Source organism: Diospyros lotus, chromosome 1 (genome assembly GCF_014633365.1).
Source record: "Diospyros lotus cultivar Yz01 chromosome 1, ASM1463336v1, whole genome shotgun sequence".
Taxonomy (NCBI): Eukaryota; Viridiplantae; Streptophyta; class Magnoliopsida; order Ericales; family Ebenaceae; genus Diospyros; species Diospyros lotus.
This window is the reverse complement of record NC_068338.1, coordinates 32,996,441-33,019,733: the sequence shown is the minus strand read 5'-3', so window position 1 is coordinate 33,019,733 and position 23,293 is coordinate 32,996,441. Positions and strand designations below refer to the sequence as shown.

Sequence of the window (23,293 nt, the reverse complement as noted above, 5' to 3'; positions counted from 1 at the left end):
GATTTATCTATCCTTTCTATATTTGTGGTTAGCGTACGTACTGCGTGCGTGGTGGTGTGTTCTTTTTTTATTTTATTTTTTATATATATTCGAGTGAGTTCAAGACTGACTGACTGACAGACAGATCCCATTGCATATTTTTTGCTACCGTAGCAGCAGCAGCAGCAGATGTAAACGAATGCCTATTATCAAATGCCAACCGCAAATATACAAACTTCAATGCAGCAACCTTAATTATTAATTAATTAATTAAAATGAGAATGCAATCCTGGGCGGGGCTGGAACATGAACGTGAGACACACTTAACCTCAAACCACATCTGACCTTGCATATTGATCTGATCCCCTTCTTCATCATCATCATCATCATCATCCACGATAGAAAAAATTAAGTTGGTTTGTATCATGCATGCATATTGTAAATGTTATATATATAACGTTTTCAAAGATTTATGCATTTTGATTACATTTGTCATACTCTATTATTACATGTTATGTGTATTTCTCGCACCATTTCTTGTGGATTGGACATAATCCAGCAGATCGGCCCAATCACCTAAAGCCTAACGGGCCCAAGGTCGAGCTCGTCAGAACAAGTCCACATGTCGCTAAAGCCTGATTTCAGATTGTGGAACCAAGCGAGCTCCTAATAATACTTCTAGCTTGCTGATCTAACTAAGCGAGCTCCCACCGATACTTCTAGCTCGTCGCCCTAATTATCCAGCTCGCATAATGACAATATCACAAAACACCCCGGAGATAGGGACTCACCTAATTATCCAGCTCGCAAACCAGATCCCTGGTAATACAGAGCTTGTAACACCCTACTTTCTCGGGCATAATATAACTTGAGATAATTCTAGAATAATAAATTTTTTTCTTCCAAAATTAATGTTAAATCATATCATTCCTCGTATCCATTCCAAAATTTTCATACGTCCATCTCAAAAGAGAATTATTATATATATCAAATGTGAAGTTAGAATCGAACTAACATCTTAACATAATCATTAATCAGTTCTTATATCCTCATTAACCAAAAAATAAGATTATACATCATCATTCCTCAAAACGTTCAGAATTTAAAGTAGCAGAACTTAAATACATAAACTACATAACATACATTCAATTCATCACGCACTTTGTTAAGTGTCATTTCATGCCTCATTCATCCTCGTTTTTGCTACAATCTCTATCTATAACGTTTGAATATTCCAAGGGCAAAATTCAAGTTAGATGATGAATCATCTAAGTAAGTGAACAATAAACATATATCGTGCATAGATGCAATTATGCAAAATGTCTTATTCCTTATCTTAGTTTGAGTCGATCGCACCCAATTACTGCTTCCCATTTTTACAGCCTTCTTATTAGACCGATGTGTATGGGTGCACTCTTGGTAGAGCAGCGATGTCAGTCCATAATCTCAAACCCTTATGTGATACATGATCAATAATATCATCGTGTACATATACATATTTCATCATAACATATAAATGCAATCTATATGATATATTCACATCAAGGTATGACAACATGATAAAATCAGGTTTTGGGGTCGAACCAGTTACCTTCTCAAGCTTATTCGACTCCTCGATATTCGCACCTTACCTCAAAATACATGTATCATCTTGATTTGCGCGTCAACCTCAAAATTCGCACAAGTCACTTCAACTTAAGCCTCAAAGCACTCTAATAATCATATTTATTTAAATAAGCATTAGAACCTATTTTTTCATAATTTCTTACATTTTCTTTATTTTTCTCTCTATTTCTTCCTATTTTTCCTCAATAATCCAAACTAAATATTTCTCAATTATTTTCTCAAATATTTCACTATAACAATTCATAAAATAACATTCTTGAATTTCTAAAATTTTTTAAAAAATTTTCCTCACCTTGACTTAGCCTCTCAGGCTGCCTTGGTATGCATGACATGTCTCAATTTTTGTGCACAGTCTTGATTCCTGAGCCTGGTCTCAATTCTCGCACACCACTTTAATTCTTATACTTAGCCTCTATTCTCGTGCCCAGCTTCAATTCTTGGGCACCACCATGATTTTTGTGTCCAATCTTGAAGCACATGCATTACCTCGATTTTTGTGCCTAATCTCAATACTCGTGCTTAGATAATTTTCTTCCCAAAATCTCCGAAATATTATCGAAACATAATTTCCTATTTTTCTAGAATTTTTTAGGATTTTTTTTCACATTTTTTCCATTTTCTTTTCTTTTTTTCTTTTTCTTCTTTTGTTTCTTCTCCTTCTCTTCTCTTCTCTACAACGCACGGCTAGTGTTCACTTGCTATGCCCAGCTTTTGTATCTCACGCTACCAACCACGCCAACAGCCTCGCGGACCTTCCCAGAGCCCTCCAGTTGCTGCCACACCCATCTGTGCCCACTGTTGGCCGCCTTCTATCACGTGCCCATCTTTGCAGCAGGCTGGCATAGCCAAGGCTATGGCTGCCGCTTGTTGTGGTAGTCCGTTCCGATCGCCTTCGGCCTCATTGGCCGCCACACCGCACCACCGCATGGGCCACCGCGCACTTAGCAACCGTCGTTCGCACTTCTCCGCTCGAGCTTGCGACCATGACCACTTAGAGCTTGCAGCTGCAACCAGCCACCGTGATCGACTCACTTTCTCCATCTCTCGCAAGCTCTCGCTGCCATGCTTGGCTATCAGTTCTCTGCCTCAATCTCTCTCAGTCTCTTTCTTCTTATTCGGCCACTTTTTGCTTCAAAACTCTCGGCCATGCTATCCGCTTCCATTTCCATTCTATTTATAGATAACCCACAACAGCTTCAAGTCTGCCTTGGGCGACCAATCTCTTTATCTCTGTGAAGTCTTTCGGCTCCAATTGCTCTCAAACGAAAAGCCAATGAAGTCTTTCAGCGCCACTTGCTCTCAAATGAAGAGCCAATTTGTCTCTCAAGTGCTGTAACTTCCCTCGTGCGCATGCCTCCATATATATATATATAATAATAATAAATAATATATATTACATAATTAATCTTTCCACCTCTCATTAATTTTACTTTAAGGTTTTATTAATTACACTTCAACCCTCTAATGCCATAATTATTTATCATCAAGCCACTCAAAATATCAATTTCCTCGAAATTAACCGACAATTACTAGATAAAGACTAATTTCGCCCCAATGTCCTTACCGGGGCCTTATTTAGTCCTTAAACCACTTTAAGGTTGATCTTTATGCGAAATTGGAGCCCCCTCAGGGTTCCATTTATTTTTCAGAAGTCTTTTACGATGATTCAATTTTTTAGCCTAAATCGAATTTGTATTTTAGTTGTATTGAAAATCATCTCAATTTTGATTTCTTTTAATACCATAAATCGTATCTCGTAACGTTCATCGAGACCATATAATTTTTCTTAGACATATACACTCCGGGACATTTCCTGCAGTTGATTCGGTACTTGTAACTGTTATCAAGACAATTTTTTGATATTCTAAACTTACTTAAATTACGTGGCAACCTCACAAAAATATGGGATCTTATAGAGCCCACTCCCGATTTTATAAGATTGATAAGGACACCTTGTCTCCATGATGTTATTCTTCCACTTTTGGATCTTATGCAATTGTAAAACACCCCTCACTATAAGTAAGGGTCAAAAATCATTGTACGGGAAGGAAGACAACCATAATAACATACTGTTACTCTATCAGAATATTCAAAGAACAGTTGTGGAGTAGGCATCATTCTAGCCGAACCACATAAAAGTTTCCTGTGTACCATTATCTTTACTTCTATCAATTCTTCCTCTTTGCATTTGTGTTAATCTTCTTATTGCAGGTCCACAAAATTACAGTCGGTTAATTCTAAACGTCGACATTACTATTTTACCAGTTAAGTTTTTTTTTTTTTTATTTCTTTGAAATTCATAAAATGATTTCTTTAGCATCATGTCTTATTTCTATAAGTATTTTTTTTGACAATTAATATTAAGCCTATAATTTTCATAAATCATAATTTTAATTAACTTTATATCTAATAATAGTATTACATTTAATTATCTCGAATGATATACACTTTACTTTGCACCCCTGTTCATATTGAATGATATTAATTGGGGGGGGGGGGGGGGGAGGTGGAAAGTAAGTTATATATATATATATATATACATTTTAATCTTAAAACTAATAGGATATCAAATCTTTATCCCGTTACATTGAATTAATTATATAAATTATAAATTTGTATTCATTTCTATTTGTAATGATATCTTTTATAAAGCTCATATACTTAATATAAAGCTTATATATATATTTCTCATTAATTTAAACCACAACGGTAGTTGATTATTAATATTCCTGCCTTCACCGCTTCATCTTCCTTTTCTTGATAAAACTAATAACCAAACAGCCAAAAATCTTTAATGATTCCTTTCAAAATTATGAGTTTTCTTCCTGTAATTTTAACTAACTAGAATTAACAGAACAATGTGGGCTTTGCATGTTTAATGATTAGGGATGGTAATAGGTAATTTTAACTATAATTTTACTCTATTTTATGGTAATATTAACATATAGTATTTCATTTAATTATAGATTATTAAAATTTATATATTCAAAGAAAATCCAAATAAATGTAATGACAAACGGATATTTTTTATTATTTAAATGTATTAAAAAATTTAAAATATTGCAGTTATTATTTTTAGTTTTTAATTTATAAATTTATTAAAATGAGATAGGGGATATGGGAATGAAGACCTAAGTAAAATATTTTAAAAATATAAATATAAGTTTAGGATAAAAATAAATATATTATACAATAACAAGCAAAGTGGTGCGGTGGTTGCCCCCGGGCCGAGCTGCATGGTTTAAGAGTGGAACTTAAGTATTTGTTGGTCACCCCCCAATCGTTTGTGCATCGGTTCGATTATTTGATCGCGTAGTGTTTCGTAATTTTTTTTTATCAAAAATTAAGAGATTAAATGATGAAAACGTATGGAACGTTAACTAAAAAACAAAGTGGTGGGGCGTGGGAATACCACCAAGCCATCTCTCTTTGATCATTCAACCACTCCCTTTCTTTTTTGTTCATTCTTCACCAAACAAATAATTAAGCTCTCTCTCTCTCTCTCTCTCTCTCTCTCAATCCTCTGGATAAGGCCGGAGATAGAGAGAGAGAAATTAACAGAGAAAAGCAAGAAAATGTGTCCACTGAGACTCGTTCTCATCTTCTTGTCGGCCACGCTCGCCGGTTTCTTAGTGCTGAAAAACCTCAAGTCTCAACACCAAATTCCTCGAGATCTGTCCGGCGATTCACCCAATTCTGCATCTGAATCTTCCGCACCGCCCACTTCCGCCAATCGATCCTCCAAGGTCCTATTTCTCCGGTTCCGAATTAGTTACAAAAAGCTTTGTCCTCGGCATTCTTTACACCGTTTCTGTGTTCGAATTTGCAGGTTTGGGGGGCGATTGGGACGGGCTTCTGGACCTGCGTTGACATGGCTAGCGGCCGCTACCTCTGGAGAAATTTGATTTCTTCTTCTTCTTCTTCTTCCAAGCGCACTAGCTGATACCTTGTAAAGAACTGTATGTTTCTGTTTTCTTTTCTTTTTTGCTTTCGGGTTCTTAAGCAAGAGCGTGGTTTTTTCTTCTTGAATTGTAGATCTGATTTGCTGCTTGCACTTGGATCTGATATGATATGTTTCTGAATATATGTTTGTACTGGGCATAATATTTTACGGTTATGGGCTTGTGATGGAGCTTGAAACTGCTTCCCTTGGTAACTTGGATGAGATTGTTAGTTATAATTATCCAGGTTACCACAAATGTATTTTTCTTTCTCAATCTATATGCTTGCATTTATCACCAATTAACGTTTTACTTATTGTAGTAATGCTCAATACGTGAATTAGTTACTGTATTAATCTTAATAGGTGATTAACGACCATGGAGTCAAAATTCTTCAATGAATGTTTTACTGCTGTTTCTGCGAACAGCTGTATTTTGTCGGTTAGGAGATAGGAAATGATAGTTTCCCAGTTTATTGGTACCAGGAATGAAAGACGTGCACTCTGAGTATGTGCCATCTCCCTCTATTCTTCGTGCCCTCCTTTCCTCCTTCCTTCCTCAATTTTCTTTCTCCACTTTGTATATCAATTTGAGGCTTGAGGTAGTTATTTTAACTGTGAAGCACTGTTATTTTCTGTCATATATTTTTCATATATTTTAACTTTAAGTGATTGCAAAACAATAATTTACATGAAACAAGTTAAATTGAGCGAGAATAAAATTGTCATCGTAATTTTTGACATGGTCTCAGTGAAGGAATACCAAATTGGTTTTACTTCATATACTAAAATTGAGATCAGCTTATATTTATTATTAAAAAAATGAAGAATTTGACGTGAGAAGCTTGCTGTCTGCTTTGTTTCACTGCTTCATGTAACCAAATCTGTGTCCTTCTTAGCATTCGTTGAGAAGCTGCAATGGGTCCTTATTTCCTTGGACTCTTTAGCCTATACCCAAAAGTGGAGAGGATTTTGTGGGATCGTTAGCTTATTTCCTTGGACTCTTTATTTCATTTGATTTGTTAAGTTATTAGCAGATTTAGATGATCATACACCTCTTACTTTAAACCTATGTATTTGTGTTAATGCAGCTTGAGTCCAGCGCTCTGCCTTTAATGAAATATGGCTATACTATGAATATCAATGGGAGTTTAAGTACATTGTAATCTTACAGCACCTTTCTGTACAGTCTTATAAATTGGTGTCTAAATGCAGATGATGTTCCTTTTGAAATATGTATGTATATATATATATAATATATATATATATTGATTTGCCTTGGTTACTTTGTCTTGATATGGTTTTGGGAATATAGTCAGGGCGGAGCCAGGATCAAATTTTAAGGAGAGAGGTGGGGGTAAGGGAGGGGCAATTTTGAATAATAGAAACAAGTATAAAACAAAAGTATGGCCGATTCATATGTAACATATAACTACAAATTTAGTATAATATTTGAATAACAATGAGTTCTTGAGTTAATAGATACATGGACTTCCAAATCTTTAAAGTGGTCTTCATTTATCGGATTGCAGAGATTTGACTTGCATAAAAAGTTAGAAGGTGAAATTCAAGTTGAAAGGGGAGAACTAGATAAGCAAGGAGAAGATGTACGGGCAGATGGTCTTTCTTGTAAAATTTTAAAAACTTTTGGGTTTTGACATGTTTTGAAGTTTTAGAATTAGTTTTTCACCTTTAAATATTATAAAAATCAATAGCAACAGGAAAGGATTTAATAATGCAATGTAATCATTTTACACTTAAATATCAACCAATTAAAAGAAAATAGAGTTCATTGTCCTTTTTTCATCTTAAATGACAGCTAGGTGAAGATAACCTTTTCTTTGTTACTACTTGCACTTTTAATTGGTTGCAAGAGTGAGACTCCAATTTTCAAGATTTTGCCTTTTTCAAATAACATGATTATATATATTATATATTACTTCTTTTTTTTTTTTTTTTTTTTTTTGGGGGGGGGGGGGGGGGCACTCTATTAAAATCTAATTACATATTCAACACATATAATATTATACTTAAAATAAACAGCCAAAAATTTGGAGGAGGGTGGGGGGTCCATGGCCCCTCCAGGCCTGAGCATTGCTCCGCCACTGAATCTTATGGTTATTGGATCTCAATTTTTTGCTTGTGATGTCTATTTGTATGAGTTAACTGTGGGAGAATATTTTTACTTTTCTTGTTCTTTTATTTGATACACTTTTCTTGACGTAATAACATTCTTGAAAATAGTCAACTGATGCTTAACTCTCAATACACTTTCCATATTAGCCACTTAAATTGTCATACCTTCATTATAAGGGCTATTCACAGAGACTTGAACAGTTTATATTCTATACTATTGCAGTTTATCTCAAGTTACATGAGATGGAAATGGAACTTTTGATTGTATTACTTTCTTTTGTCTTCTCTGGTCAATATGGATGTTATGCAATTAAGACTTAAAGAGGTTCTCTCGGTTTCCTGCTTCTAGGAAAAAACATGCCCCAAAATTATGATGAGCAGTACACCATTTGTATTGTTGCAAGTTGCTTATACGGATCTCCGTTTGAGCTGTCAAAGTTTAGGATTTGATGGTCAGTTTGTTTTCCAAGTGTTGTTTTATCATAGCGGCTACTGCATGGCATTATATTTGTGATTATTCAATATGCTAGAGCACTTTGTTCTTTAAGACAGTGAAGCAGTAAACAGAAAAATTTATCTTATTTTCATCCTCTTTAGCTGGTGTCTGGTTTATTGAGGTGTGGTGCATCTGAAAACCTTCTTTCAAAGGGATGCATAGCTCAAACTGGTTCGTTTGGATAAAAAAAAAATGTTTCTAATTCTTCTGTCTGGTCTCAAGGATTTTGTTCACTGGTATTGATGTCTTGTTCCACTTCTCGGGGCAAACTTTTTGTGGGTAACTAATGATTGTTGTTTTATTAATTCAAGTTTTCCAGTATTTTGCTTTGTACTAACAATTTGAAGTGCATATTTGATAGCATTGCACAAAATGGTTAAAGGAGGAATGATAATTAAAAATTGACCCCAGGACTAATCCTACTGGCAAGGGAACTGAAGATGAGAGTGAAACTAGGAGGATTTTAGAAAGAATACTGTGAAACTGAGAAAGAAAGAGAAGCTGAATAAAATTTCCACTTCTTTTGCACCTACTGGAACTAATTTGGATTCAATCTGCCATTTCCTTTCTGCAATCCCCGTAAGTAGAACTGATTTTCACCAAATTCAGTGGCATGCCACTTCCTTGGAATGCGTCAAGCTTATGTTCTGGCTTGATGAATTTTAGAAATTATGATTCTATGTATGTACGGGGAATACGTCCTTGGCACATTTGCTTCTTTTTCTTTCCAAATCATAATACTGATCATATAGCTCTATACATTGCAATCAATAGGTTTCACGAAAATGAGAAACATTTTTTATATGAAATAGAAATAGAAAATTGATATTTTTTTAAAAATGGAAATGCGGGATAACGTATAAATTAAAAATTATATATATAAGATTTTTTTTGTAAATATAATTTTTTATATATAAAATTATAAAAAAAAGTTCAAACATAATACAAATAAACGTAAACAATAAACATAAAATTGAGGACGACAAGAAGAAGCAACCGAGCAAAGCGTCAACTATTGAGTAACCAAATTGACGACGACATGAGCATCGAGCACTAAGCAATCAACGACACAATGAAAGGATTGATGTTCAAATCGATGGCGACATGAACACTGAGTAAGAAGCAATGGGCATTGACGACAAGAGAGAACAATGGCGAGAGCATTGAATATTTTCTTAATTTCCTTGATCATCAATGCTTGAATCGATGACCACACGAGCACCAAGCAAGGAGCAATCATCAAAAATTGACGACGACAACCAACAAGCGTGGGAGTGAAAAGGCAACGAGAGGTTTGAGGCGAGACGATCTTTGGATTCAAAACTTAAGGTTAGGGTTAAAAATTATGGGAAAATTAAAGAAAATGAAAAAAGATTAGAAAAATATAATATATATATGTGTGTGTGTAAACCTTTTTTGTATTTGTAAATTATAGAAATGACTCAAAAATATTTCGGGTCGTCTTTAGCATTTTTGAAACGAGAAATGTCTCAAAATGTCGAAATAGTGTCTTCGAGCCGTTTTAATGCATCAAAGGTCACTGGTTGTTTATTTTTTTATTTGTTATTTTTCTAAAATCAGATAAGAGATGAAAGAAAAAGAGATAAAGAAAAGAGAGAAAAAAATGAAGGGTAAAATGATCATTTTATCTAATTATTTAATATCAAGAGAGGTTATTATTATTTATAAAATGTGAAAAATAATTTTTACAATTATCTTAAATCTCATAAGGTTACTCAAAGTGTTAAAAGTGACATATTCAAATAGAACATATTTTGAGGAATGATGGAAAAAGAAAACAATAATTTCTCTTCTAGCCTACCTTTCTCAACTTCTCTTTTGCATCATCTCCAAACCTTGCAAATCACCTAATTTCTTATAAGAAATCCAAGATTTAAACACAACCTAGTAAAATTCTTAATTAAACCAATGATCTTGAATTTGAAATTTGAACTCTAAATGAGCTTGAGTTCTGAACCTGAGCTTAATACTATTATCAACAAAAAAATCTAAGCTTAGCAAATTTTCGTAAAACACAATCAAAGCAATGGCACGACGGTACACTTGCAATAGTGTTAGTCTTAATTCAAAGAAAGCTTTGTGATAGTCTTTCTTCTTAAAAAAGAATTAGTTAGGTTTCAATAAGGACAATTTTTGTACTTATACATGTCAATAATGATTGGAGTGAGCCTATCATATTTTATGTCTTTGTGGAATTTATTGAAGAGAGATGAGAAATGAGAAAAGAGAGGTAACCACTATTGCCTTACCGTCGTTACCACTAGATTACCACCTGATAAGGTAGGGAAAAAAAAAAAAAAGAAAAAAAAAAGACATTTTTGAAACTTTTAAAAATCTAACAATTGTTTTATGCAAAAATGTGGAAAGCCATGTGATTAATAAAGTATTGTGACATTTCTAATAAGTTAGATGTATTTGTGTCTTTTTGTCAAAATTTAATTATACCAAATGTAATTTTTTCCAAATATATATTAGTGGTGGGCATGTTACTAATATAATTTGTTAATATATTTTGAACCCCTTTGTCACATGCAATGTAGGACTCCCACGTGCATGGTTGACTTTTTTTCTCTCAATAATAGTTGACTTTTGATCTTTCATTATTTTAATTTGTAAATATATATTTAGAATCTCTGTAAGGGAATCTTAGTACTTTTGAAATCTTTACAAATGATTTAAATTTTTTCAAGTGGTATAAAATTATTGTTTTCTTAAAGCTTGATTTTTAAAACTATTTATATTGAGAGTGTTAAGGATGAACCTCAAAAAAAAAAAAAAAAACAAACATGAAATTGGACACCAAAATTAAAAAAGTAGTTAAATTAAAATTAAAATGATTTTACTGAAAATGTTCAAATGATTAGACATTTTATTGAGAAATGATTTTGTTATTTTTTTCTAATATATTGTTATAATATTTTGAGGCTAATAATTTTATTTATTGAATATTATTGAAAGTAAATTAAAATTAAAATATTAGTTTATTAATTTATAAACTAATATTATTTTATACATAAAAACTACAATTATATATATAATATATATATAATTATCAATTACTGTTGCAATGCAATTTTTCATAATAATTTTCATAACATAAGTAATGATTTCTATTTCTTTTAACAGGAATAATGTTCGTATCTTATTTTACTGGATTTTTAACTATATATATTGGAACACAATTATAATTTTTTTTTATGAATTAATCTATCCATATCTTATCTTTAAATAGTGTTTATTGATGTTTAATGTCAAGAATTAATCATATGCAGTGGTATGGTGTGGTGCATTAATTTAGCTTCACAATATTCCAGCAAAAAATATTTTTTAGTTTGTTTTGCTCTTCATAAATGCAAACAATAATAATGACAGGGCTAACTAGGAGGAGCCGAGATCTGCTGTCTTAAAATGCTGTCCTATTAGCTGTCCCTCCAATCAAAAATAGCCACGTCATCATATAATTAAACATAATAAAAAATCTGTTGTATCTCCAACTTAACGGCAGCAAGTAACGCCATCTTCTAAAATCTGTTCTGCGGACCTTCTTCTTGCTGTCTTCTTCTTCCACCTCGAGGTCTAGCTTCACAGTCGCCAACGTCGGCCGCAACACTACCTTTGCCTTCTTTCAGAACGGTCACTGTCACACCAGCATTAGAAAAAGAAGCTGATCGGCACTGCCACCGCTGTCGTCAACATTTTATCCGGTCGAGATTCTCTACCAGAGCCCGCAACAACGTCTCGACAACATCCGAATGGTTGTTTCAAAGATCAGAACTCATTTTGAAGGAGCTGTGGGCATTGCTGGGGCGCTTTGGGGAGGAAATGAGTGATGGGAAAGTAATGCACACCAGGTGTTTGAGGTATGAACAAGGTATGAAATTTCTCAAATAATCTTGTTTTTCCATTTTAAATGGTTGTAAAAATTGTTCTCTTTTGTTCCTTTACCTGGTAACCAAAAATGATTGTCAGGAAAATGGTCTTAATAAAAATCAATTATTAAATGCAAACAAAGCATCGAAATAAACAAGTACATAAAACAAAACTGGTCTAGCCCATAACCCACCTGAAGAAATGCCTAAATGCAATAATCACTGGTCTCCAGTTGAACAAGCTTATTAGAAATTCTTGTAGTGTGCCCCAGGCTTCCTGCTCGTGGTGTCCATTTCCCATCAGCAGGTAAAGTTGGCTGATTTAGGTCCCTGGAAAGAATGGGGTGTTTATTTGTTTGTAGAATTTTTTCTATTAAATCACATTCTTGGAAAAAAAAAAGTTGTTAAATGGGTACTGAAAGGTTCTCTCTTATACTTACAGGAAAAAAAAAAATTGTTGTCTTTTAAAAATTTGTCTTTATGCTTATGCTTGTATTTATGGGCTCATCTAATTTATGATATAGAAACTGAAATATGATCAAATCAATAATCTTTTTACTTTGTATTGGTTTGTGAAGGTTATGGAGGCCAATAATTTTATAGAATATCAATCTCGTAGGAAGTTGGATTTTGACAATGGAGAGAATGATATACTTTTTGACACCACGAGAACAGATGTAGATGAGAACGAAGACAATCAAGCTAAATTTGACGGTAATGAATGTATTACTTCCATTCATTCCAAAATTCCTTCTGAAGCAATTCAAAAAATTGATATGGAGTTTGAAACAGAAGAAGAAGCTTATAACTTTTATAATGCTTATGCTTACAAAATAGGTTTTAGTATTCTGAGAAGTAAAGGAAACAAAGGTAGTGATGGGAAGATGATAAATAGAACATTTTGTTGCTCTTGTGAAGGTCGTCGTGTCCTTCTTCTTTCTCTACCCTCCCCATTTTTTGGCTTAATTTGGTTGCAGAAGACAGTCAGCACAAACAAGGAAGAAGAAGAGATGATGTAATTTATTGCTCAGCCAGTCTTTTTATTGCCTGAACAACTGTGGATTAGTTTTGAATTAATTTTTATACAATTCCTTATATGGGAAATCAACATGAGAGATCACATGTTAAAATTCAAAAGTTCATAAATTTAAATGAACAAATGAAATAAGAGTAAATAAAAAAATGAACTCTATGGAGTTCTTAATCTATAATTAGAGTTTGCTCTAATTCCTAATATATATATATGTACAAGTGTGGGTTCATTTTGTCTGCTCCAACCCATAATCACAATCTCACAAGCAGCATCATCAAGAACTAGCCCTTTCTCATGGCGTAAATCATCAAAGCATAATCAAGAACAATTTCACAAGCAGCATAATCAAAGTCAATCCTTCCATGCCTGTAGTTCCCATCAATTAAATTGGTAAAAATAATATCATTTGGCACCAATCTTCAATCAATTAAATTAATAAAAATTACATCATTTGGCACCAATCCTCTGTCACACATTTCATCAAACAGTTGGTTTGCATCATCTAACCTACTATTCTTGCAAAATCCATTAATCAAGACACTGTAAATATAGGCATTGGGAAAAGAAACCCTTCTTCCAAATTTCCCAATTTACAGTAATCATTTATCAACTTATTGAACTAACAGCATTAGGCCTCAAACCCCACTTCCCAATTTGATCAAAAATCAACTGGGCTTCTTTCATTTTACTTGCACAAGCTGTACATCAGAATGTTAAAATTTCATTACAGTACCCACAAGCTGTCGCAGGCGAATTCGACTTCATCAACAGGTTAAGAAGACGACCACGGGCTTGAAATGAGACGCCATCTTTGGAAAAGCCATTCGGATAAGCTGTTGCGAGCTCTGGTAGAGAATCTCGACCGGATCTGTGTTGACGACGGCGGTTGCAGTGTTGATCGGCTTCTTTTTCTAGTGCTGGTGTGGCAGCGACCGTCCTGAAAGAAGGCAAAGGCGGTGCTGCGGCCGACGTTGGCGATTGTGAAACTGGACCTTGAGGTGGAAGAAGAAGACAGCAAGAAGAAGGTCCGCAGAACAGATTTTAGAAGATGGCGTTACTTACTGCCGTTAAGTTGGAGATACAACAGATTTTTTATTATGTTTAATTATATGATGACGTGGTTAGTTTTGATTGGAGGGACAGCTAATAGGACAGCATTTTAAGACAGGAGATCTCGGTTCAGCTAGGAGAGGTGAAAGTCAACTTTTCAAACATGTGGGGGCTCAGATGTCGTACGAATGATGTTATAGGGGTATAGAGGAAATTAACCCTTTTAAGAGGAGCATCATGGATTAAAGAAATAACAAAGAGGAAGGGGACGAAGCTGGCTCGAGTGGGAGAGAGAAATCCTAGAAAAATCGAGATGGACAAGTAATGAATTTGGATGCTGGTGCTGTGTCACAGTGAGTGAATTCATTAGAAATGAAAAACCAGCCCCCCCCCCTGAGAAAACCATTTTCAACAAAAGCGAGAAATTCGCATTGTGACTGAAAACTAAAACTTAGTTTTCTTGAAAAAATTAGTTAATCAAACACTATAAAAATGAGAATTTAGATGGAAAATCGTCATTTTTTATAGAAAATATAGACAATCAAACGCGCCTAATGCTTGACGGAAAGACCGAAGGAGTCAAGTATGAAAACGTCTGTCAACACATGCAGAAGTTGACAGAGGAATGGGGTGTGAGTGTCTATTCTCTTCTTAATTTATAACACAACCGGGGGGGGGGGGGGGGGCTGTGTGCTACGTGACTAGACACAACTACTTGGGTCATATCGGACAAGGTCGGTACCCTCAAATGATTGTGAATGGTCATTGGGCTGCATTTTTACATGTCAAGACAACTGGAGAGCGGAGCGGGTCCACCGCTGGCGGGGTTTATCACAGCAAAAATGAAGCTGGGCAAGAATGCGATTGGATGCTGGGCTGGTCCAGCCCATATGACACAGACAATTGGAAGAACATGGCAAGTTTATAGCTGATATTGCATATATATGAACTCAATGCTGCCGCGTACCAAACTGCTTGTAACTCTGAAAAATAATTAATTGTTATATATGTATGCAGGTTTGTACTGAGATCAAGGAAGCCAAACACTTTAAAGATGGTAGCCATTGGGGTTCAGTTACAGACAAGATGTACAAGTGTGGTTTGTCTGGATCAGGCAATTGGAATGGATGCTTATCCTATGTGTCAACTGAGAGCAACACATCTCCCATATTTGAGGCCACAATGACGCTAGAAAAAGCCTCTCTTTCCTCCGCTTGCATTTCGTCGAACAGCTGGTGGGCAAGGATGTCAGGATCGATGGTGTCTTTTTCCATCTATTTTCATATCTTTTAATTTGGAAGGCCTTTTAAAGGTTGTAATAAATTCTTAATTAATAATATTATTGTGATGATATTATTTAAAATTAATTAATTAAATATGAATAATTGTGGCATCATTTCCAATAAAAAACATGACAACATGTCTGCATCTCATGCGGTCTCTAAAAATAAAATATTAAAACATCAATAGCATCCTTAAAATAAACATTCAAAACTATAAACTCATCAAAAAAAAATTAAAATTAATAAAAATTTAGTTAGGAGTAAACAAAATTTTAATTTAATTGAAATAACAGAATTGAACAAACTAAAATTATCGATTTGGTTAGCTTCAGAGTCAATTTAGTTTGATTTTCAAGTTTGATAATTTCAAGTATTTTGATTCAATTTTTAGTGAAAAAATTGAAAATAATCAAATTGATTGGAATGTCATTTTTATAGAGGGCCAAAAAAGGTAATGAATACGATACGAAACACAAAGAAAATGTTATTTTTCAAAAAACAAAAAATTGAAATGTGGGAAAATATATAAATAAAAAAAATATAAAACTTTTTTTGTAAATATAATTTTTAATATAAAAATTATAAAAAAATATTTAATATAAAAATAAATATAAATTCCATAATACATTCAAACAAATTTAAAAAAAATTAAAAATTTTGAGTTAGAGACAAAAATAATTTCACCTCTATTTGTGAATGGAAATGTGTCTACAAATTGGAAACACATTTTTAATATTTTTATAACATTACAAAATTGCCATGAAAAGTTTTTAAAATTGCAAAGTAGCTTAGGAAACTGTTTTTTTTTTTTAAAAAAATAGAAAATGCAAATGCAAGACAAATTATAAATTTAAAAAATATAAGGGTGTATGTGAAATTAATTTATAATTTATATGATATAAATAATATTTAAATTGTAAACTCTAGATTCAAAATTGTACATTTGCAAAGTTGCTAAAGGTTTGGACTTTGGAGCAACTACAGAGAGACCTATGCCACCACCTCATTTGAGTGTTCATTGCTCTCGCCGTCAACCTATCTCGCCGCTCATCTGAGTGTTTGCTGCATCATTTGTCTTTATTGTCGTCGTCGCCTCTCTTATCGTTGACGCATCGCCTTGCCACACTTTGCTTTTCACCCTTGTCGTTTGTCGTCGCCACATTCTCCATGTCTATAATCGTCGCCTTGTCTTTTTTGGTGTTGCATCCTTCGCTTTGGTCACCATCTTGCCTCTTGGTGGCCTGAGTTGTAGATCTGGCGACCCTCGTCTTCCTTGTTGCAAGTGACCATAGTTGTCAAAAACGCGTTTCACACAATTTTTTGTAAATTGCGAAATGGCCTTAGTACGTTTCACAATTTACAAAAATAACTTGAAAATCATTTTGAGTTGTCTTTGCCATTTTTGAAATGAGAAATGATTTGAAAACATCGAAACGATTTTTCTGGACCGTTTTCGTGCTTCTTAGGAGAAAGCATCTTACTAGTCTCCCTAAAAGATGTAGTCAACGGTTCTTCCCTTCCAAGAGGTGACTCTATTTGCAAAATTAATTACCAAATGCTTCCATATTTAGGGTGAAAAAAAAATAGAGATAGCTATTTATGAATAGAGAGATGCACGCATACGTTTTGGCAGCCATATGATTAGTACTGGGATTTGTGGAGTGGCTGATAATAGGCCACTTGGTTTGATGAACAACAAAGAAAATCATCAGAGTTTTGGATTCTTTGCAATCTACATTCCATTAAAATTAAAAACCAGCCATATTTATTATTATTTCAGCATGTTTTCACTTGAACAGGATTACTTGGCAGCCATGATGACTATTAATCGCACCAAGGATGGGAACACTATTGTAGTAATCTCGCTAGATTAAAATTCTACTGAAGGATCTCTTTTTCCAATAGTAACAGTCAATAATTCCCTTCCAATTCAGTCAAATTGCGATTCAACCTTCCATTACCAATAAAAATGGTAAAGTGAACAACATAATTTTCTGATCAAAATGAGATGACCATCGCATCGGAAAGACATTGGAACTATTGACAGCACATAATCCATAAATCATAGCCATGCAAAGAAGAGGGGACACAACCATAGAGTAGAGATGCTAATGGCCACCAACTTCAGTTTGTAGTTTTGTTTTTGTCTTTGCTTTTCTTTTTTTGTAGGTAAAAGTCAACGTCATTTCGTAGTCTTCAAGAGGCCAAAGGTGTTTTTGCTGCCTCAACTTTCTAGATATCTATTCTTTCACAATGAAAGGTGGGCATGAGTCCATGTGTTCCTCAGAAATTGATTGCAAAATCTTATCATCAACCAAGAGTGGATCCTGCGCCTCACCACTTGCAGGCGCTGATGGACAAGAACAAAAGCAAATCCAAATATCCATTGCTAGAAGAAGAAGTTTTACATGTCCCCTCAGATCTTGATATGTCAACAGCAGGCGACTCAATTAGTGCTGTGGAAGATTTCTTCATGTTTTTAGGATCTTTCATTGTCTTGCTATCATCTTCTTTGCACAACCATCTCCCACTTGTGTTCTAAGGAAGGAAACATTCGAGTGATGAATGATGCTTAATCTTTAATGGAAGATGCATACATATGAATCATATAGGTGGTAATTAATGTTCAAAGGCAGTAAGACCGAGCAATCCAGATGATGATCACAATTAGAAACAGAAATTATTACAGAAAAATCATCATTTCCAGAATCTGCAAGGCAAAAACATGCATCGCTTCCATTTGGTATCATGTTAAGAAAGCAAACACCACATGGTATTATTATGTATCTATAATAACATTGTCCATCAGGGGACAAGGAATAGGAGCCAAGGGAGTCGTTAAGCATAGGTACCAGATTACAGCATGTTTGATAGGAAACAACAGAAAGAGAACCACAACAGGGGAGAAAGGGGCAGATTGGAAAAATTTACAGAAACTAGAATTGGAAATTGGTAATGAACCGCCACCAAGGTAACTACTCCCGCAGCTGCGGCTGTTGTAATACTTGCTCCTCCTGTTGTGGCGCGTGGGGGAGTGGCGGTTCCGGTTCCAGTTCTGGCTGCGGCTGCTCGCCTTGCCAAGCCCAAACGATATCTTTGAGAGCAGGTCTAATGCCCTCTTGCAGTGCCTTCTGATACTCGAGTGTATCTCCATTAGATTTCTTCATCTCCACCAAGTGAAAATTTGGAGCGACTTCAAAGATCTCAGCATCAATGGATAGAATCCCTTTTCTACCTTCCTTCAGTCCCTCGAATTTGATTAACCCTTTATCCTTTTTCCCTGCTCTCAGCTTCAGAAGCTTGGCGATTTCCTCTAGCTTAGATATGATAACAGACGCAGGTTTCCTGGACGTAAATCTTGCTTCTTTCTTAAGACGGGACTCCTCAAACAAGCCCGAGAGATCAAACCCAGCAGAAAACGAGATTATGTCAAAAGCATTTAAGTTAGCAGCTTTCACTAATTCTTGTGTTTCCTCAGCAGCCACATTACCAGTTCCAGATCCAGAACCCGAAGCTGCATCTGCATCTGAAGAAGCTCTCTCCTTGCTTTCCATAATCGCTTTTGTTGGTTTGGAGTACAATCCCCTTTTGAACCAGGAATTTTCCCTAATTTTTGCAAGAGAAATTCTAGTACTGGGATTTGGATCCAATATCCTAGATAGTAGCTTCCTTGCTTCAAATGGGAAGTGACTGGGGCACCTATACTCTGCTTTAGCAATCTTCCTATACATCTCCATCAAGTTTGAATCATGGAATGGGAGATAACCAGCTAAAAGCACAAACAGGATCACCCCGCAAGACCAAATATCAGCTTTGGCACCATCATAGCCTTTCCTGTCAATCACCTCAGGAGCAACATACGCAGGGGTTCCACAAGTGGTGTGAAGAAGCCCATCTTGGCGTCTTGACTCAGCAAGCGCACTTAATCCAAAATCAGAGACTTTCAGATTTTCATTCTCATCTAAAAGTAAATTTTCAGGTTTCAGATCCCGATGATAGACACCCCTACTGTGGCAGAAGTCTATGGCATTGATCAACTGCTGAAAATAATTTCGAGCAACATCCTCCTTCAGCCTTCCTTTAGCCACCTTGTTGAAAAGTTCGCCTCCTTTAGCATATTCCATGACAAAATAAATCTTGGTTTTGGTGGCCAGGACTTCATAAAGCTGCACAATATTGGGGTGCTTGACCAGTCTCATGACAGATATTTCTCGTTTGATCTGATTTATCAGCCCAACCCGCAAAACTTTCTCCTTGTCTATCACTTTAATGGCCACGCTTTGTCCAGTTTGGAGATTTCTGGCATAGTAAACCCTTGCAAAGGTTCCTTGGCCTAGTAATCTCCCTAATTCATATCTTTCCATCAACACGCTCACTCTATTATCCATTCAAGATCTACAAAATCTAATATAGGACAATATGTTACTATATGCCGTATGAAACCAACCTTGAAGGAGTAATTAACAGTGGTAGATATTCAACCGTCTTCGCACATGTCACGCATTAACACAAGGGGTGCTCTGTAACTAATTGTCCCATTTTGTACTCGGATAACCGGAATGGGTAAGGTATGATCTAAAGGCCTGCTCTCATCAAGTATGAAAAAGTGAGGCTCTTGTAAGGCCAAAACTTTGTGGACATCAGAGAATGGGTTCTGAACGATCTGGCACATTTTTCTGCATTCCCTGGTTTTCTCTTTCAGAGATCTACTAGAAAAATGTTGAAATAACTCTGCACAAGCAGCTACAGAACCCTTAAGTAGAGTTGAAGAAGATCAAGAAGAGATGTCAAGAATTAACTTCAGCTGCAAACACGGACGTAGGCCTGAACATCAGGCGGGAGAGGTAAATGATATGTTTCCACACAAAAATAAAATTAAAAAATAAAACTCTAAATTAAAGGAAAGAAGTAACTAAAATAAAAACAAGTGCTCAGAATAATTTTTTTGTAATTAAGAGATTCCAAAGAGTGAAACTTTACAGCATGTGAATGCAAACAAGATGTCGCACAAGATCTAAAATGAAATCTCAGTAATCAACAATCATCACAGGCTAGGCTTGTCCTGGAACTATTCATTTAGCATACACTTGTTCATCTCATCGGTTATGAGAAGGAAGAAAAATAGATCATGAAGACTACTACTGCTCATGAGGCAAAGCAAGCCGCAACCGAAGAACAATGCTTAATCTGTAAATTCCCAGGTTTATATGAAAGACCATACCCTTCTGATTGCTCAAAAATGACTTCATTTTGAATTGACTAATCAAAGAGCAACGAATTTCTAGATTATTAACTTGAAATCCATCTAGCATGTTAAATGGTTTTCCAAGGAAAACAAGGTACCGATCTGCTCCATGAGAAAATTAGCATATTTAATTTTCCCCAAAGGAAAATAAATCACTTCAAATGTTTTCAGGAGCTCCCCCCCCCCCCCCCCCCAACCTTTATTTTCTAGATCACAGAATAAATGAATTAACTCTAAAATTGGCCAATTTTAGTACAAAGAAGCAAACCCTTTAAGAAGTGTCCCCATAAGTTAAATCCTTTAATCCAATCGCCAAGAAACGAAACTTTAATTCTTATGGGATAGTATCTGCCAAATCAAGAATCCACCGCAAACACAGAACTCACCAAGAACCACAATCAACAAGATCAAGCAACGAAAAGGGTTTGCAGCAAATCACTTGCCAAATCACAAATCAGAAACAATGAATACGCAGAGCCAAGTCAAAGCATCGAAAGATTAAACAAACAGGAAGGGAAACCAACCAGATCGGACATGACGATCGAAACCACACGAAGATTAAGGTGCCGAAACCGTATTACAACCTTCTCTCTTCAGACGGGAGCTGACCATTCTAGTCGGACAGCAAATACAAAGAACATATAAATTGTGGGCGCCGCGAGCGTGCGATTACGCGCAGAGACACGTAATTACAAGTAGCTAGTGATCCAGCGCGAGAGGAGACACGTAATTACGGGTAGCAGTGATCCAGCGCGGACAGGTCCGTGATAAGGTCCGTGAGCTCAACGCTAAACATCAGGATCTGGAATAATCGAACGGTGACTCCTTTCGTTGACCTTTGTACGGATTTGGATGCAATTTGATTCGAGAATCTTGGAGGGGAGCAGTAAACACAGGTGCGCTGGATTATAGACAGGCAGATATTTTTCCCTTTTATTTATTGTTTCGTCGAATAATGGATTAATAAAAGTAATTTATAATTTATGTAATAGCAAGAAGCAAAAGCGGTGAGCACTGGAAGCTTCAAAGGAAAATCCAGACCACACCTTGGTGGGTGGGTCAACCCCAACTATCAAAATCTTTTCCAAGGAGGGTTTTGGTTATGAATTACGATCGCCTTCCAAATATATATATATCAATTTAGGAAAATAAAAAGGGTCTGAATAATTGGCCCTCAAACTTTTTTTTGTTTGATGGGTTACATACATGATACAACCCCTTTAAATATTAAACAGAATAATAATTCATGAATATACCCTGAACTTAACTCAATTCACTCGGAACTTAATCTATTAAAAGTGTTTAATCATGAACAGTAAGTAGTAGTATAGTGTTGGCGTTTAAGAAGAATACTTAGCTAGAGGAGGCCAGGTATCCTGAAAGGAAACATCATGTTACGTTGCAGGTTGGCTTGGGTGGGGGGTCTGAACTTCTAAGTCTTGTCATCACTCATCAAGCAAGCAAGCAAGCAATTGGGTCTCTAATCAAACCCAAAGAGAGGAATTTCTCGTGTCGTGTATACAGAAAGAAAGAAACAAAGAAGATCATGCCTCAAATTCAAGATTCTATTTTTATCCTTCCACGTGTCGGCCTGAAAATAGGAAGAGTTAAGAGGCCAATTATCTGTACCACAAAACTACTACTTCTCAAACACTAAAGCTGCTTTATGTTTATGATATGATGATCCCTCAATGGGGTGCCACCAAACCTCGTGAAACTTTGGGCCATCGCATCACGTGAAGTGATTAAGGTAGCTTCCTTATTCCTTATACCTTTTTTTCTATTAATTTTTTAATGTTATTATTATTATCTTTTTGGATACTTTCATCCCATGGCCATACACGTAGGGTCTGTTGTCTATTAATGTATTATTATGGTATAATAATTATTTTTAAGATAAATTATTAAAGAAGATTAGTAGCATCCAATGAACCCTCAGCGGCGAGACGTTCTGAGTGGCTGGCTGGCCGGCCGGCCAAAACTCTTCTCCTTATTCTTTGTATCCCCCTCCTCTTCCTCTTCTTCTTCCTCTTTTGCTTCTTTGAAAACTTATATCAGTTAGCCACAATTTCAACAACCAAAATGGCCGCTGACTACCAATTCCTGCGGCTAGTGTTTTTCTTTTTTATTTATTTAAATTTTGCTCTTACTGACTTTTAATTCAATTGACTTAATTTCAATTATTTTTTGTTTAACTAATTAATTTAATCTTACTTAATTAGGGTTTAAGTGACAATAGAAGGGCTCTGAGTGCAATTTTATCATTTTTTTTTGGAAAACTTTCATTTTTCTAATTTTTTTGATGAATTTTTTAATTTTAGATAGAAATTTGCAACATTAGTTAAAATGTGACTGTGTTATGTAATTTTTATATTTATAAAAATTTAAGTATATATTTAATAAAAGTTATATTTTGTTATATAATTGATACAAGGGATAAAGTTAAGGAAATTTTTAGTAATTTGGCCTTATTTTTATTGAAAAATAAAAAATTATTTAAAGTTAAAATAACTTTATTTTTTTAATTTTGCTTTTAGTTAATTTCAATTCAATTAATTTAATTCCAGTTAATTCTATTTAACTAATTTAATCTAATTTAATTAGGGTTTAAGTGA

The 23,293-nt window shown here is 35.0% G+C and overlaps 3 protein-coding genes across 5 annotated transcripts; 2 read left to right on the top strand and 1 right to left on the bottom strand.

The window, feature by feature from the left end:
* Nucleotides 1–5,053: 5,053 nt before the first annotated feature.
* Nucleotides 5,054–5,761, top strand: LOC127787575 (uncharacterized). The gene is made up of 2 exons (XM_052315653.1): nucleotides 5,054–5,351; nucleotides 5,435–5,761. The coding sequence occupies exons 1-2, from the start codon at nucleotides 5,181–5,183 to the stop codon at nucleotides 5,546–5,548; spliced, it is 285 nt and encodes a 94-aa protein (XP_052171613.1). The 5' UTR covers nucleotides 5,054–5,180; the 3' UTR covers nucleotides 5,549–5,761.
* A 9,137-nt stretch (nucleotides 5,762–14,898) lies between these two features.
* Nucleotides 14,899–17,626, top strand: LOC127790142 (23 kDa jasmonate-induced protein-like). The gene is made up of 3 exons (XM_052319463.1): nucleotides 14,899–15,066; nucleotides 15,168–15,410; nucleotides 17,603–17,626. The coding sequence occupies exons 1-3, from the start codon at nucleotides 14,899–14,901 to the stop codon at nucleotides 17,624–17,626; spliced, it is 435 nt and encodes a 144-aa protein (XP_052175423.1).
* Nucleotides 17,627–18,184: 558 nt separating this feature from the next.
* On the bottom strand, nucleotides 18,185–21,379 carry LOC127808262 (CBL-interacting protein kinase 2-like). 3 transcript variants are annotated; one of them, XM_052346739.1, is made up of 2 exons: nucleotides 21,263–21,379; nucleotides 18,185–20,257 (listed from the first exon to the last, which is right to left on the bottom strand). In XM_052346739.1, the coding sequence occupies exon 2, from the start codon at nucleotides 19,819–19,821 to the stop codon at nucleotides 18,409–18,411; it is 1,413 nt and encodes a 470-aa protein (XP_052202699.1). In that variant the 5' UTR covers nucleotides 19,822–20,257; nucleotides 21,263–21,379; the 3' UTR covers nucleotides 18,185–18,408. The 3 variants fall into 3 exon arrangements, with proteins under 3 accessions (XP_052202699.1, XP_052202684.1, XP_052202691.1); XM_052346724.1 differs by having other exon boundaries at nucleotides 21,203–21,367; XM_052346731.1 differs by having other exon boundaries at nucleotides 18,185–20,237; nucleotides 21,203–21,347.
* Nucleotides 21,380–23,293: the final 1,914 nt, after the last annotated feature.